General features: G+C 57.2%; 3 protein-coding genes across 3 annotated transcripts; 1 reads left to right on the top strand and 2 right to left on the bottom strand.

The window, feature by feature from the left end:
* Positions 1 to 3346: 3346 nt before the first annotated feature.
* Positions 3347 to 6087, bottom strand: BESB_005770 (uncharacterized protein; the record flags this gene model as incomplete). Its single annotated transcript, XM_029359332.1, has 5 exons — positions 3347 to 3368; positions 4037 to 4247; positions 4611 to 4848; positions 5332 to 5415; positions 6058 to 6087. 5 exons carry the CDS (start codon positions 6085 to 6087, stop codon positions 3347 to 3349), a joined length of 585 nt encoding a protein of 194 aa, XP_029222245.1.
* Positions 6088 to 7434: 1347 nt separating this feature from the next.
* Positions 7435 to 10850, top strand: BESB_005760 (uncharacterized protein; the record flags this gene model as incomplete). Its single annotated transcript, XM_029359331.1, has 4 exons — positions 7435 to 7802; positions 8267 to 8429; positions 9104 to 9559; positions 9933 to 10850. The coding sequence occupies 4 exons, from the start codon at positions 7435 to 7437 to the stop codon at positions 10848 to 10850; spliced, it is 1905 nt and encodes a 634-aa protein (XP_029222244.1).
* A 2461-nt stretch (positions 10851 to 13311) lies between these two features.
* BESB_005750 (uncharacterized protein) lies at positions 13312 to 14280 on the bottom strand (the record flags this gene model as incomplete). The annotated part of the gene is made up of 1 exon (XM_029359330.1): positions 13312 to 14280. The coding sequence occupies one exon, from the start codon at positions 14278 to 14280 to the stop codon at positions 13312 to 13314; it is 969 nt and encodes a 322-aa protein (XP_029222243.1).
* Positions 14281 to 16548: the final 2268 nt, after the last annotated feature.

Here is a 16548-nt window from a genome sequence, read left to right as displayed (position 1 = left end):
TGCGAGTGCGTCCGGACTGCTCCCGGGCAAAATGCAGTTGTTTTCGCTTGAATTCGAGCCACTGTTGTACACAGGCAGAATCCGTTTTTTATGTGAAGTGTCAATCATTCCGTCACACCGCCTACGCATTTGTGTCACGCCGTGGCATTTTGCGAACCAGATATCCGCTCGCAGGTATTTTGTTCCTTTGTGTGAGTCAGTGACCCACTCAGACTTGAGTATTTTCAGTACCAATCTCTTCTTTTCAGTCTTCGACCGGCTCCACGACACCTCACGCTCTGCCGATGGCCTCCGTAGGTGATGGCGCCCGCCACCAAGCCCTGAATCACTCTTTTTCGCGTTGGTCCTCCATTTGGCTTCGCGGGCGCAGCCAGCTCTGGGTATCTCACAACTTCTGCGCGACTCCGTACGCATTTTGCTGCGCCTCGGCACTCGCGCCGAAGTATGGAAGGTGTGTGCCACTGCATTCGCTTGCCCTAGATGTATGAGTAGCGCCGCACTTATTGCTGATGTTCCTACAACCAGATATGATGAGTGAAAGGGTGCCCTCTCCGGATCACGTCAAAAGCAAGGGCGAATCGTGAGATTCCTCTTTTTTCTAGCACGCAACGCCACGTCAGAAAAAACGGCCCTCCAGATGCGTCTCCAGAATCTTCTTGGGACGCGTTATCACGTGTCCGCTCGATTTGTAGACAAGCGTTGCAGCACAGCCTTGCAAATGTGAGCCAGTGCCCCCTGCCACGTGAACGCAACGTGGGCTGGCTTCATTCAAGCGGGGACGACGCCCCAGCCTGCATCAGGCTAAACCGCTATCCTCCCACCCACGAACCTCCCAGTCGCTGACAAAGCTGCGCGTTCCTGTGGAGTTGGCGTAGTCCTCTTTATGAGAGAGCTGTTTTTCGTCCGGTACCCCGGTACGGAGTTATCTAGGTGCGGTGGTTCATGCGAAACAAGAGCCGCTTGTAGGAAATATAACAAGTAAGTAATACTCAATCCGCATAGTGTTTACACGCACGTGACTCCCCAGTTTATGTTAGGTAAAAACATAGTGAAGGCAGGGAGGTCGCACTTGAGACGCGTTACAGGGCAGCTGGAGCAGCTTTTTACCTAAGGAACTCAACACCACACGGCGGCAGCTGACGATTCTCCCCTGTCTTCTCTGGGAGAAACCGCCTCTGAAAAAACGAACGCTGATTCGGGACTACATCAGACGATACACGTCGAGGATAAGACGGCGTCCTTCACTCAGGGTTGCACGCTGCGCATCACGGAAAGCCTCACCATAGGGTATGTCTAACGTTCGACCTGTTCGTGAGTGCAGAACGGAAGCGCGAAAGCGTTTCTACGCGAGAGCACACGAATGGCTCGAGCCTCGAGGAAATCGATTGCCTGTTGCAGGCGGCAGAGCCTCTCGCGTTTCGTTAGGCACCGTGGTAGTTCTCGAGGCCACGTGGCGGCACAATTGGAGATGCCATCGGCGGCTCATGCGAACAATTATCTGCGCATGGTGGGGAATCCTCGTCAGGGTAGACCATTTTGTTTTAGGGCCGCGTATTCGCTGGTTTCATGGGGGTTTCTGAGTTATGCAGGATGGCTGATGGCAAAGTACCATGCGGAAACTGTGTCCGTGCAGGCTTAAATGGACATGGGGGCCAGAGGGGGGCTGCCGTTAGTTGGCGGATTTGAGCACCAATAAATGCCGCAGTTGGGTGGGCATCCTGGGCCCTCGGGCTCTGTATTTTCCTGGTTGTCGGTGGGGTGCACGTTTGTAGCGCCGCTTTTTCCTCAGCAGTCTCTCAACCCTAAACATGCTTTCGGATGAGAGCGCCTCTGCTGACTCTCTCTACTTCTCCGCTCATCCGCACGAGACAAACGGAGCTGCCCAACTGCTGTTGAAACGATCTCGCGTGTTGGCTTTTCGGCAGAGGTCACGCGTGAGAATACCCTCAGGCCCTCAAAGTGAACAGATGAACGACCTCTTTGAAAGAGCGGAGCTGCAGTCGCCTGGCGCGCTTGAAGACTTCTCTGGACAAAGCGAGTTCAGTTTCCGCAGTAACGTGCCTCTTCAGCAATCGGATGTGTCGCAGTCGGTGTCGTCTGAGAGTACCTAGAATGTAGTTGAAGACTACTGAAAAGAACCCTGGAAAAAATGCGGAACAAAGCAGCCGTGGATAACCGGATCTTCAAAGCTGGTGTGATCGGGGGCGCGACACGGACTAGCTTTTCTATCCTGTTCGGCCTGAGTCGTCGCTGGAAAGCGAAAGTGCAGGACTGCGGTTCCCATAGTGGCGAAGCATGGCGTCTTTGATGGTTCTCGACTTTGACGGCCTTCACGTTCGTGGGTGCCCTTTTCGCTGGTACGCGGCTGTGGTGGAAAAACATCTAACACGCACGATCCATTGCCGCGAAGCAAAGGCGTGACGACGATGACTGACGGCAGCAATGTTTAGGGTGACTCATCCCCGGCACTAACCGTGCATACCCTGCTCGCTCGTTACCACCTCACCCATTTGAAATCAGGACGCAAAAACTCTTCACAAGCGAACAATGGGCACCGGGAAGCAGTCCCTACTCTACTCTCCGACGGGATCCTCTTCCCTGTCTTTCCCAGGTAGATCCGGGACGTTCTACATGACTTCTCCCCCGTTCTTCTGTCTAGCTGACTTGGGGTTTGCTGGTTTCCATGCTTAGGTACAGTTTCCCCGGCGTAGGGGAACTCCACTTTCGTACGCGTTTCAGCTGCAGGTGCTCCCGTGCTCCATCCCGTGGGATCTCCTACGAGCCTGCGTCGGTGCGAGCTGTTAGATTTACTCATTCAGAGAGGCTTGAAGTGTGGAAGCCTGATGCATGTTAAGGTGTCCTTTGCGGTGATACGCGGGCAAACGCAGCCGGTGCGTCGCACATCTAGACCGACCTGGAAGCGCCTTCCCCCCGCTTTCAAAATGTTGAGTGCTGGCGTCTTCCTTCGTCTTAGCTACGGTCTCTGCCGTGGCGGCAACGTTTTTGCTTGTTTTGAGCAATGTAGTGCGGTGGCTGTTCCGTGCACTCATATATACCCCTACGTCACAGAACAATGGCTGTGAGAACGCCGGCGGCGTCCAAGTTTGGATCAGTTATCCGCCAGAGGACTGTGGTACCGGAAACGCCATAAAGGGCGTTTCATCCATCGCGGCCAGGCTTTCAACCTCGCATGCGTTTGTGTCACTACGACGGGCCTCCAACACCACGAATCCGGTCTCGTGCAGTGGACCGAGACATACGGAACAATTCCCAGGTTCTGAAACCAGGCATCGGTAGAAAGCAGTTGCAGTGTCAGAAAACAATTCAAGTCGACTGCCCACTCTTCTCAGACTCGATAGCGGTCTTGCCTGCACAGACACACACACACACACACAAGATGCAGGCTACGCACGAAGAATGAAAATGACAGTTATTGGGGAACGCTCTCAACGCCTTCTCGACGACGATCAGAATGCTACTCTGCCGTTGCGCACCGCTCTGAAACCACCTGTTAACCATCGTTGTCATCAGTATTCAGCGCCCTCCTAGTCATTTGCGTGTCTCGCTAATCTGAAAAGCCTGCTTCGTCGATTTTTTCGTTCCGCAGGCACAAGCTCGTGGGCAAAAAAAAGCACGCCGCGGCACGAGGAGAGGTGACGCTCATAGGATCAGTAACTGATATTCTAACGCGACACGTGCGCCTCGTACAGACAGCCCCTCCCGTCGGTCGGCTAGCCGATATCTTTGTATTCCTTCGTTTTCGGTCTAGACTGAAGAACTCCCAACCCCCAACCCTCCCCACCCCCCCCATCCCCCCCCGGCTGCGGGAAAGCCTTCGGGGCTCGATTTTCCCTCGTTGTTTTTCTTTATGCGCGAAGGAACCCAGTTCACCGTGCTCCCCAGTTTCCACTGCTCCGCCTGTCTGCGTCCACGCACAAAAGCGACAAGTGTCATGCTGCCCTCCCGTCCTCGGTCGGTCTTCTCTCGCTGAGTGTGTGTGGCTCTCAGCAGTGCAGGCTCTCCACTGGAAACTTACAGTGGCTGGAAAGGCAGACGCGTGGCGACGGGGTCATACTCGGCGACCAGACTGGCGATATGGCCTGCCGCCAGCTCGCGATCCAGTTCCTGCTGAAAGAGCTTCTGCTTCTCTGCGTAGCGGAGGCGAGACTGCAGCGCGACGTTCTCCGTGTCGAACAGAGTCAGCCGCACAGCGCGGTACAGGTAGTAGCCTGCATACGCGCAGAAGCCTGCAGCGCAACGCCCGAAACCGCCGAAAACACCGAAAAATGTCCCACCCGCCCACGCACCACCCTTATACATAAATATACAAAATATACATTTATATACATACATGGGGATTTATCCAAACGCACGTGCGGTAACCAGGGCCAGCCGACAGCACACCGCAACACACGCAGGCTGATATGATAAAATTGGTTTAATCAGATGCCGCACACCACAGAAGAGAGCCGGAGAGAGATAACTCCGTGATTACATCACAGACGCGTGGACCCCGAACCTGCGGACAGAACCTGAATGTAGCCGTAGCTCGGTTCATACTCACATCCACGCATATATACATAGATACGTCTCCACCGCCACGAACTCACCCGCTCCAACGCCGAAGAGGATGGAGTGCGAGACGCTCGGGCCTGTGATGGCGCGGCAGCCCCAGCTCTTCAGGCGCATGCCGAAGCTGGGCTTCGCGGCGGCACCTGAGAGGGCACAATGGGAATAAAAGGAGCAAGAAGATAAGAGAGGAGGAGAGGGAAATGGGGGAGGCGACGCGCAATCGCATGGACTCGCCTCCCATTCTCTGAGGCGTCTCCGCCAACGCACCACAGCCGCCTAACCACAGCAGGGAGGGTGACCCGTCCCCACCGCCTCTCTATCCACTCTGGTGCACAAGGAAGCGGCTGACCACGCATCCATGCATGTGCTTCTGCAGTGGAAAAGAGGGGTGCTGCTTATGTGTAGGTAGCGCATTCGAGGACGACAAGGACTGAACTGCAGCCCAACTCGGCATCCCTCTCGCTGGCGGCAGGCCTTGGACCATGAGAAAGACTTTCTGCGGCGCGTCAAGAGAAAAGATGGTCGTTGCGACTTCTGCGGCATCCATTCTCTCCCTGCATCCGAGCGCATGGAGAGCTTGCGTCCCCCCTCATGATGGAGACACCAGCCTACCCGAGCTCGGCACGCCCTCGTGCTGTGCGGCGGGAGTCGCCATGGCGAGGTCGAGACGAGGAACTGCGGTGAAGATGGCGAAAAAACAGCAGATACGACGGATACAAAGTGTGAATGCGCGTTTCCCTCAAAAAAAGAAAGTCTGACCCGAGTGAGCTGATACAGGGCAAGGTCGAGACCGGAAGGGGAGGGGGCTTTCGCAGGAGACACGAGAGACCGAGGATGCAAACTCTAACTGGGAAAAAACGCGAGCAAGGCGAAACAAAACAGACGGGGCTCTGAGAACGCAGGGGCTGCACACGGATTTCCGGGCGATGGCGCCCAGCGCAAATGGTTTCCTGCTGGGTGCGTGCCTCTGAAGAGAATCTAGTTGAGGTTCAGTGTTTTGCTGTTTGTTTACTCTGTCACTGCTTGAGACCTGAGACCAGAACTTTCCACAAGACGACCCTTCTTCCCCAGCGTCTCCGCTTTGCCGCAAGCGCAGCGCATGCTGTGGCTTTAGCCTCTTGTCCGGGTACCACAGAGGCAGCAGCGGCCGCGGGGAAAAGTGCGTACCAGCGTGAACACACTTTCCCGTCGCAAAGAAGACACGCGCGCTGTGAGACTCTGTTCGCTTGGGTTTCTCGAGCCTCGTCTCCGCGGTTTTCTCAGCAAGGTGCCGTCTCCCAGGCCATGCATTGTGCTAAAAGCCTTTTGCACGCTTTCTTCACTGCGTTCGCGTGGAGAATCTGTCGAAGGTTGCGGACTGCTCTATGGGCGTATACAAGGCAGGGCTCAGGCGAATAGATGCACAGCTGACTGCGGCAGCTCTCCCGCGCGGGAAGCTGGCTTTTGAGGCGTCTGCAGACCGAGCGACGACAAAAAAGCCCTTACAAACGAGCCCCTCTGAAGGGCAGCTTCCATTTTTCCGCTTTCAGAGTCGCCTCTCGGGGCATTTCGACCTTTTCGCGTTCTCCACTTGCTCGTCTGATGTCCTCAAACCCAGCGAGGCTCTGGCACGGGGGGGCACACATCCCAGCTAGAGAGGCACCTCCCCGCGAGACATACGGCTAACGAGGATGTGCCCTGTCATTTGCTGCCTTCCCTGTTTCGCTCTCCCACGCAGCTGTTTTTATTTTGTCTCGTTCTTTGCGATTTCTCGCGTTTCAGATGATGTCTCAGGCGCGAAGCAGCTTAGTGCAGAGGCTTCACCATGGCGGGCTGCGGGACTTGTGACGAGTCACGAATCCGACTCCCCGCCTGCGCTGTCTCCCTGCTCCATTCTCTCTCCTACTGACGGGGAAGATCTACTTACGGCGCGAGAAGGAGTCCCCGGCCGAATTCCTTCTCTTCTTTTCGTCGCCGAAACGCCAAACAGTCCTTTAGCACCTTGGAAGGCGGAATAGGGACGCGTTAGTTGCTTGCCGCAGGGCCTCACGCGTCGTCGTTCTGCAGTGCTTTTCTCCATTTTTCTCGTTCTGCCAACTTCTTCGCGTGCGGAGGCATTTGAAAGCTGCTTGTGGCCTTTTCCTCTCTGTGCCCCCGTCTCGACCCGCGCGGCATTCCTGCCGCGCTTCTTTTAGATACAAGAACAAGGGATCCGCGCTCTGCGAGAGCTGTCCTCTTCTTTGTCCTCCGGCCGACAGCCACTCTTCTTCTCTCTTCTCTTCTGGCTCGTATATCTGCCTTTGTCCGCGCCTGGCGCACGCCTCTTCAATCTCAGCTCTCTTTTTATCGGGTCACATCGTTCTGCGGTGAGGCGGTGCCCTCGTTGAGGTTGTTTCGAAACGCACTTCCAGGTGTGCGGCCTGAAGCAGACGCCGCTTCCCCCCCCCCCCCCCCCCCCTCCCTTGCATCCTCTTGTCACGCTGAAGCAGCTTTCGAGGCGGCTTCTGCTTTTCTTTCTTTTCGAGAGGCTTTGGAGCTTCGACGGGAATGCTGCAACACGCTCGAGGCTGCTCAAGGTCTTGCGGCGCCTGTGAAGCAACTTGTTCCACGTCGACCGCCGCAGCTGCTTTGGCGTTCTGCCGCGCCAACTCTGGCGCGCTTGCGTCTCCGGTCCCGCTTGCCGAGCCGCTGTCTCTGCGCACGGGGTGCCCGCCACCGCCTCTTTCACTGAACCGTAAAAGCGAGCGCCCACAGGGAGACGGGCGCGGGGCGCCTTCGCCGTAGCGCTTGCGGCACGTTTTCCGGCCGTGTCGCCCTGGCGAGGCCTCGCCCTCTCGTCTTCCTCTTCCGCGCGGGGGGAGTGTCTCTGTTTCTCTTGTGAAAATGCGTCAGTTCTCAAGTCACGGCGCCGCCTCCGCCCAGCCGCCGCCCCCGGCGGCGGAGCGGCGCAGCTTGTCTCCGCTTCACTCTCAGCCGCGGTCGCGGTGGGCTCTGTTTTCGCGGCTGTTTGCTTGTGGCGGCGCACGGGATCGCGGAGGGCGCGGTGAGGAGGGCGGCCAGCCGAGCGTCTACGAGGCCCTGAGAGAGGCAGTGGCTCAATGGTCCGAAGGCTCGTCGCGCTGTTTTTGCTTCGGCCTGCATGTCGTGCCCACGGACGTCGTCGTCCTCGGATTCCTCCTCCTCCTCATTCTTCTGCACGTCTCCCTCTTCCTCGCATTCTGGGTCGGCGCTATACTGAAGGCCGACAGAAAGTAAGCCCTCAGGGTGAGGGGGAGGTGAAAAAGGCGCCACAGAGACAGCGATAGGATCTCGCACTGCGAAAGGGGGGAATTCACAGGGCAGATAAACGAGGAATGGAGTCTAACGACTGCGGATAAGAGCGAGACTCTCATGGCACGCACACGAAGAGGATATACTTTTTGCAGAGAGCTGTTGGGGCGAAGGGGGGGAGGGGGGGGACGGTGACATGGGATCAGACGCGAGCCACGCGTTCACGCTCAACGTCTCGCGCCATGCCTCTTCACCGCCGTCGCCAGCTCCACAGATCGATTCAGCTCTTCAGGCGCCCTAACGCAGAGATGCTGCGACGCACAGATAGACACACGCGAGCCGTGTTCGTTCTCTTTTTTCTGCGTCTCTCCAGTCTCTTGAAGTCCTTCGAGTCTTCAACGCGTCTCGATCGCAGCCGTACCTTCTCTTTTTTGCATGCTTTCAGCTTGTTGGACAAGGGACTGGACGCGTCTTCGAAGCCAAAGATGCAGACCCCGGGCTCGACGGTGGAGCCACTCGATCCCGTCGCTGCTGAGTTTCGCGACGCCGTCATCCCCTACACATATGCAGCTTTTCTGACCCTCGCAACTGCCATGCCTGTTTTCGTTGTAAGCCAAAAAGGATAAGGAGGGACAGTGGAGAGCAACACATGCGAAACGAACCTTGGAGAGGGTGGTCAGTTCGAAGGAGACAGGAGGCTTGACTGGGATCGCATCGACTCCTGTGGAAAGAATGCGCGGGCGCTGACGATGCGAATCGTCTGTGCGACACTTCCCTCGGCGTTCTCACAGTTGTGCGCTGGATCCTAATTACACATCTTTCGAGCTCGTGCGATGCGCAAGAGAGCTAGTCTTCTTCCCCAAATGGACATGATCTAAGACGGGAGAACCTAGAGGGCAAGCAGACACGCTGTGAAGGAGCGGAAGTGTTCACTAGAGTTGACTGTCTCTTCAGCTTAACGAGTGTGTCTTCAGCGTGCTCGTTCTAGATCGTGACTCGTAATAGTCGGGCGGCGCGTCGTGTCCACGGTCGCGGTGGCAGCGCTCTTCCTGGTTCTTGCCCCCAGGATGACTTGGCGCGAGCACAGTCCCTGCCTTAGAGTCGTTTGGGCTTCCTTTTCTCCCTTGCAACGCCCTCGCGTCTTCGTTTGTGACCCGCTGCGTGCCGCTGGCGTCGGAGCCCACGCGCCTGCAAGGCTGTCGATTCGCTATACGTCTGCTTGCGGCTCGGAGCGTCGAAGGCGCAGCTATTTGGCGGTAATCGTGTCTCGCTTTGTTTTCAGATTGCCGTGATCTATTTTCTCTTTTATCGCGGCTTGGCTGCGACGACTTTGAGCCGCCGCCTTCACAGCGCAGTGCCGGTGATCCACGTCGGTGCGCAGCCCAACAGCTGCTCTGCTGCATGCTCTGGCGCCACACGGCAAGACACGAACGGGGGGGGACAGCGAGATCCCGGGGGCAGGCGCGGGTCTGTCGGCCGGCGACCCCTCGACGGCGAAGGCGCACAAGATTGCAGCGAGTGCGGAGAGATACCAGGGCGTGGTCGCCAGGCAGGAGGGCGAGCCCGAGGCGGCGACGCAGACGGGCCTGCGGAGACCCCCATGAGCGCAGAGGAACGCGAAGCTCTGCAGCAAGAAGCGCGAGAGCTGCCGCTGCAGGCCCTCGTGTACATGATCTACGGCTTCGGGTTCACAGTGTCGCTGGTATGGATGGTGTGTTCGCATATCCCACGGGCACTGGTAAGCTTTTCTCGTGACCCCTAGCCGTCTTGCATTCCCACCGGTGTCTCTTCCCCGCACTCGCCGTCTAACCCACGAGTCTCCTGCGACCGGCCTCTGTTTCCTGGCCGCTGCTGCTGAGTCTTGTTTGGGAATGCGTGCGTTTCGTATGTCCTTATAGGGTGAGCTGGTGCAGGCGCACACAGACTGCGTGCACTGCCAGCACTGCCACGACGCATGTCAGCTCGTGGAAGAGGCCGTCTCTGCGTCTCGGGGCATCTAAGCCAGGTGATGCGGATCCTTTGAAGAGTAGGGGTTTTCGGTCACGTGTCTCTGGCAGGCCTCTCGTCCCTCCATTCTGTTCTTCGTGGGGTTTCTCTGTTTTTTTCTGCAGTGCCGAAAGTGCGCGGCTCCAACTACCGGACAGCAGTGGGTGGAATGGGGGTGCTTGCTGGTTTTCGCTATCATGTGGACGGTGGCGTATTTCATTTGTCCCTCTCGTCACGACATCGAGAAGCGACACCAGACCGCGCGCCGCATGCGTGAGCGGCTGGCGGCGTATCGCTCGCTGGCGTCTTTGGAGACGGCCACACCGTCGAGTTCGTTGCTGGGCTTGGGACCTCGCGCCGCCTCGTATACGCCGTCAGTTCGAAACGGGGCCTCCACGGACACTTACCGCGCGAGTCCCTCGCACTCCGTCTTTCTCCCCGTCCACGACTCAGCCCGAAGCGGCGGCCTGGCCTACGAGGGCTGGAAGGCCCGCGGGGCCAGCAGCTTTTCGCCTGAACCCAAGCGTGTGGGGTCTGTTAGGGAAGCGACAGATGGAGACACAGCCGACGATGATGAACTCGCCCTTGCATTTCCGAGTGCGGGCGGCGGGGCGAAGCCGCGCGCGTTTTCCATTCCCTATCCGTCGCCGCTGGTCCCCGGGGGGCTTTACGACGACAGGCGAGCTTCAGCAAACGGAGAGCGTCGCGACCAAAATTGTCGTGACGGCTCCATTGAACTTCAGGGAAACGCACGAGAACGCCGCACCGATGGCGTCCACGACGGAGGCTCCGCATCAGATAGGCAATGCATATTAGCGGCGAACGGGAGAGATGGAGACTCCGTGCGGGTCATAGGTCGCCAAGCGCTTGATTCCAGAACCCTCTTCGACGGCAACAGAGGAGGAGTCAGCGGGCACAACGGGGCAGCGTCTTCGCATCCGCGCGCGAACGGCTCCCCCCGTCCGTGTGCGGCACACGACGCGAGGGACGCGAGCCGAAGTCTACCCATTGTGGGACGGGACGAGAAGGATGCGAAACACTGATATGGCGGAGTTGAGGGCGCACTGAAGCGGCCTCAAGTGGCTGCGGGGCCTCGTGCCCCGCGAGTGAAGTGCAGCCAGGGTGCCGACATCCGAGAAAGGTCCTCGTATTCCTGACGCAAGAACAACTACCGCCGCTTGGCGGCAACAAGGAACTTGTGGGAAGATGTCAAAACGCTGCGCAACTCAGAGCAGACTTTGGTATCCAGGGAAATAGATGTCACCACGTGCTGGGAGGGAGAAGAGAGGGGAGGGCAGCCATATCATCGACACTGCCTCTACGTACGAGCACGAGAGTCAGTTGCGGCGAGCCCGCAGCGCCCGTCCGTTACGAAACAAATCCCGGAGCAGCACCAGGGAATTTATGGACGTTTTGTTGGGAATGCGCGTCAGGGCACTGTGTGTCCCTTGTCGGCGAACGAGTGCCTCCTTACTTGAATGCTGCCGCAGATATACGCCTATATCCTGAGCGGCGTGTCAGTGCGGCCGGGCTAAAGGGACGAGCCCTACATAGGTGTATTTGGCGTCACACGTTGTGCGCGCTCAGGACGCGGAACCGCCCGACGTGTGAACTGGGGAACGCGAATTCAATTCGGGAACGACTTTTGCAGAGAAAACTTGTGGACGCACTCGGGCTGAGTGAACCGCCTACGAGAGAGGAGCGTGCATGAATCAACACGTGTGTCTTTCCTTTTGCATATGCCGAATGCGTTTCGCAGAGGCAGAAGATTTCGGTGGTGCAGAGCGCACTTGAAGCGAAAGGGGATGAAGCGGCACCTTCCCTCGCTATACAGTTTTCTTATTCTCAAAGCCGGTGTGGAAAATGACGTCTTCATTGCAATGCAGACTCCGTGATACGGCATATGCGGAATGGGGCCGCCTGACTGGAAGTTGCTTCCTTTTTTTCATATGCTGCCGCGCCGCCCGTTTGTTCTCAGACAGCGGTGTACATCACTGAAATATAGTATCCTTCTCTTGAGCCAGTCTGTCAGCCGTATCACAGTCGCGTGGTGCAGTGATGTCCGCGGCTCGGATCCAGCACCTGGCCTCGATGCTGTAACGAGGCATTGTGCGTAGACTGTACTACAGAGCTTGTCAAGGAGGGGCCTGTCCCCCACGTTCCCCCCCCTGCCAACTCCCGTGTATCGTGTTGCTGACGAGCGAAAGAAACAGATCCTGACAAACGTGAAGCGTAACAGGTACCCTGGGAGGATCTACGGCCCCCAGAGGGTATTAAGTAGGCCTTTAAAGTGCACGAGGGAATGTGACGCGCTCGGGTTCACGAGGCCCGGTCGTTATGTACTGTAGAAGCAAGACTTCGGGGGGAGGGGGCGTTCACAGTTTCTGCGTGCAGGCGCCATGTACCTCTTACACTAACACTCTCCTTCCAACTAAGGAGGAAGTGGCGGACCAGGGTCTGGCTCAGTTTTGCAAACTGCACGGGCAGCGGCCTGTTTAGTCGGGTATCAAGCACTTGACCTGCTTCATCTGGAACTGGGGAGTGCCGATCAGTACTGCGTTGAAAGGACGGCATTTCTGCGATATCAGACTGGGCGGTCGTAGGTATGGAACCCTACACCACACGGATGTCGGATTTCTCCTAGGCAGGAACGAAACTAGACCTGCGTTGCCGCGTGCCCCATGCGCCCGTATGGGGTGGTCGCCGCTGAGAACTTCATGAGTCCTGCCAAAGGTACGAAATTACGTGTCACTATGGCACGAAGTTCTTCCCGTGCGCTCAGGAAATACGCGTCCCTGAATTGGCTCAAGCGCGTGTCAACCCCCTGGTGGTAGATCGGGTCTTATGATGCCACGCACTCTGAAAAAGAGGAAATTGCCGAGAAGAAAACCAGAGAGAATGACACCTGATGTGTGATGCGTGCACCCCCGACACGTCATACTCGGGCCGGCGGACGGCGTTTCTGACATCACTCCCTTAGCCGTGAGTCCTCTTGCGCTGTTCACGCGATCGACCCTCGGCGCTGACGTGCAACAACTCGCGATCATCTCGCCTTCATGTAGCCAGCCGTAAAAAATACGCAAGAATGCTTACAGTATAAAACGCAAAGTGTTCGCCGCGACACTAAAGCTTGCTTGTGTTGTGAAATGCATACAACTGGTTGCTCCTCCTGGAACTACATGAAGGGTGAGCAAGAAGAGGTGAAACCCTGCGCTGCAGCTATGCTAGCAGGCGAGATACCATACCGCACTTGGCCGTCTCGTCGTCCGCGAGGCTGTCGCCGCTGGTAACTCGGTGAAGTCCCCCCGCTCTTACTTTCAAGGAGGGTCACAAATGTGAAATTCCCTTCCAAGTGCGGCTGAGTTTTTCCATGTAGCAAACACCCGCCATCGCGCGTCCGACCCCCCCCCCCCCCCCTCAGGCTCGCATTGCCATGCTGCTCCGATCTGACTCTTCCTTCGGATCGACGACGACAGATTCCTCACTTCCCTAGCACCGAGGGATTCACGCTTTGTCTGCTGTGTTTCTCGCTGCAGCTCTTCGCGCCCTGAGTTGCCGGAACAGATGGTAAAGCGATACAGCTGCAGTGCCGAAGAACAGACCTGCAACCACATTCTTCCGTGCATTTCCCTCAATAGACGAGTAGTTTAGCGGCTGGCGGCGTTGAAGCGTGACGCCCGCTCCGCCTGCCGCGGCTGCGAGGCCTAGCAACAATGTGCTGGCAACTGCCGCGTTTCCTGGTGGTTTGTGGGTTACCCTACTCCGCTGCGTGGGGCTGATCCAGCTTCGCCGGTTTTCTTCAACTAGCTCAAGCTCTGGCATCCTACCATCTGCCGTCTCTGGTGCAGGGATAGTGTCACTGGTCGCAGTAACAGAAGCCCTGTCTTCGACAAGACTCGCGTGTGCCTCTTTCCGGAGCTGTTCCCGCCGTCTCCGCTTTGCTTCTTGCCGCCGCTTATGGACGCCTTGTGCCACAGCTGAAGCGCCCCCAATAGCACTGAAGAGAGTCGCTGCCAACAAGGCCTCGGCCACTGTGGCGTACGCCGTGGCAGGTCTGGCCTCTTCCCAAACAAACCATGCATTTTCGGAAGCCTGTCTGGCACCCCGGCTGAGAAGATAGAACAAAGCCGACGCCAGAGCGCTACTCACACCGATTCCTACCAACCTCTTCGTGCTGGGGACTTCGGCGCCCGCACCGCGCTCCGCCGTTAGTCTGCCATCGCCGTCTGGCTGCCGGTCCTCTTCAATTGCTTCTTGCGGCGCCGGCGCACTGTGAAGAGTTCCGGACCCGGTCGTGTCTAGGGAACTCAATACATCACTATCACCCAGCGGGATATCGGTTTCATGTTCAGGAATGTAGGGAGAACTTCCTGGAACGGACGACGCTACGACGTGGAAAGAAGTGACCCCGCAAAAAATTAATACAGCAATTACCCCTCCGGTCCGGAGGTTTGAAACTGCCCCCCACTCCATCGTTCTTGTTCTCCAACAAACGCTTTACCATCCACGTCGCGGACCGACCAGAAAGTGGCTCCAAAGATATTTAGACAACACTAGTTGGCTAAGTCAACTTGAAACAGCAATGTTGTTTGTTCCCGTCCTCGCGACGAGCTGGCGTATGTGAGCTGTCGAGTTGTCTCCCCCCCCCCCTCCCAGAGACGCCGCCAACCGACAATCTCGGACCGAGCCGTACGCTTCGCGAGTCCGTTCAAGGTGGCGCGACTTGAAGGTCGCGGGTGACCGAACGACTCCGTCGACCCAGCAGTCCGTGAGCTTCAGATCCATTGATAACTGTGGCGACCAACGGTGTACAAGCGCAGCAGGCAACGGAAAAGGAACCGCAAGGCGTATCCTTATTGCACCCCTTCCTAAGTGCACTGAGTCTAAAAGCGACGCATTACCCCTTTACTATGAGCGGTCTCGGGAAGACAAGGGATTCCTCGGTGTCTGTTCTCAGAGACCCCGCGCCAGCAGTTCTCGTTCATCCTCGACGGCGGGGATGCGGTACGTCAATCTCACGGGCTCTGCGTCGGTGTATCATATTTCGACTAACGTAGCCCAACAAAGATGGTGCTCACCGCGAAGAGACCGGCAGTGCTGCGGAAACAACGGAAACAACGCAATGAGGACGGCTTCCGTTATCACGCAGTAAGAGCAAACTGCTTTGTATACGGGTGCTGCCTTGCACACAATGTTACATGTATGTGCCCGATTGACATATCCTGCAATGACGCAGTTGAGCAGAGACGTCCGGCGAGTTCAGGAGCGCAGTGCGTGTACTCAAACGGTTTCGAGCGTATGACTACGGCTGTCGGTGTACATGATTCCGATTATGTGATTTGGCTACTCCTGCCACGGACCTATACCCTCGACAGCGCCCGGGTACTCACTTGATAGAACTGACGCCGTACCGACACACTGAGGCGGGAAGACTTGGCAGCACAGCTCACCGACTAGAAGGTCTGGTCTGGTGAGTTGAGCCCAATGCGGTACTTACGGTGGCAAGCCTTCTGAGGTGAAAGTGGGTTGCCTCCAGAGAGAGCATTCTTTGTCTGCATTACTACGCACTTTCGATTCGCGTCTCGGACCATCCGGGCTACAACAGGAGTGCTGAACATAAACAACTGCATCCGAGCGATGCGCTGTGTCTCACACACTGGCGCGTACGAGCTGCAGAGGAGCAGGCGTGGTGGTGAGTCACGCCGATGCTGGGGAGTGCGGCGATACCAGGAGCCCCAATGGAGCACTTGGAACCAGATACTCTTGAGCGTTGCTGCCTTCGCCCTAACGGGAAACAAAACATGCAGAGGGCCGCAGATTTGCCAAAACACCTTGCGCTGACAAAGGGGGGGGATGACGCGCGCGTTTGCGCTCGCTGCTCGGCCCCATGTGTACTTCTTGGCATACCCCGGGAAGCACACGAGAACGACAGGCAAAGTGCTGGGGTCTAAAAAACACAGAGCAAGCTGTGCGCTGGCGCCAGTGCAACCGTATCATCGCGGCACTTCTGGCATATGGGCCCTATGACTGTGTGGAATGGAGTGACGAGAGACGGCGAAGACCTGCAGAACCCGTTCGTTCTGACTGTCCATCCAGTACTCGGGAAAGGACGAGGTCCTTCCACTGTCTTCAATGACAGCGGACGTGGACGTCCTTGTCTGACTCGCACACCGCAGAACTACTGGCTGGTGTAGCGTGGTCACGCCTGCTTACCTCCTGGGGCTTCGACGCCCTTCGCTCCGTCAGGCCACACACTCTTCTGTGTCCTGAGCGAATAGATCGCTTACCGCGGCAGTGTTGGTGCAGCGCCTCGCGCGCTCGTAGAAAGTACCTTGGCTACGGCTTCCGTAGCATTCTTTTGGATAGCCTTCAAACTCTGACGACTGCGACCATTCTGAGGCCAGGGGGCGCGACCAACAATATGTTCGAACAGATGAAGCCTAGTTGCGTTGAATGCTAGAAGAGTGTCGTTATGGTACGGTTACTCTGTTGCTGCGCTCATTGCGGAAGTCCCGGGGCTCAACTGAATCGTGTTTGCAGGGGGCCGTGCCTGGCTGGTGTGCCGGGTGCCGCGGCAGGAGACTCCCCATTTGGCTACATATAGAAGCTCTACAGCTTGTGCCTGGAGCACCGCTCGTCTGTGGTCGATTCGGATGCTTTGACTGGAAAAGCCTTTGCATCTATCAAAACCGGGCTATATTTGCCTTCACGCCAAAGCGCCACCAAGTCTTCCCCGATCGG

The sequence above is a fragment of the Besnoitia besnoiti genome, chromosome I (genome assembly GCF_002563875.1).
Source record: "Besnoitia besnoiti strain Bb-Ger1 chromosome I, whole genome shotgun sequence".
In the NCBI taxonomy this organism is placed as follows: domain Eukaryota; phylum Apicomplexa; class Conoidasida; order Eucoccidiorida; family Sarcocystidae; genus Besnoitia; species Besnoitia besnoiti.
This window is presented reverse-complemented; position numbering and strand designations above follow the sequence as displayed.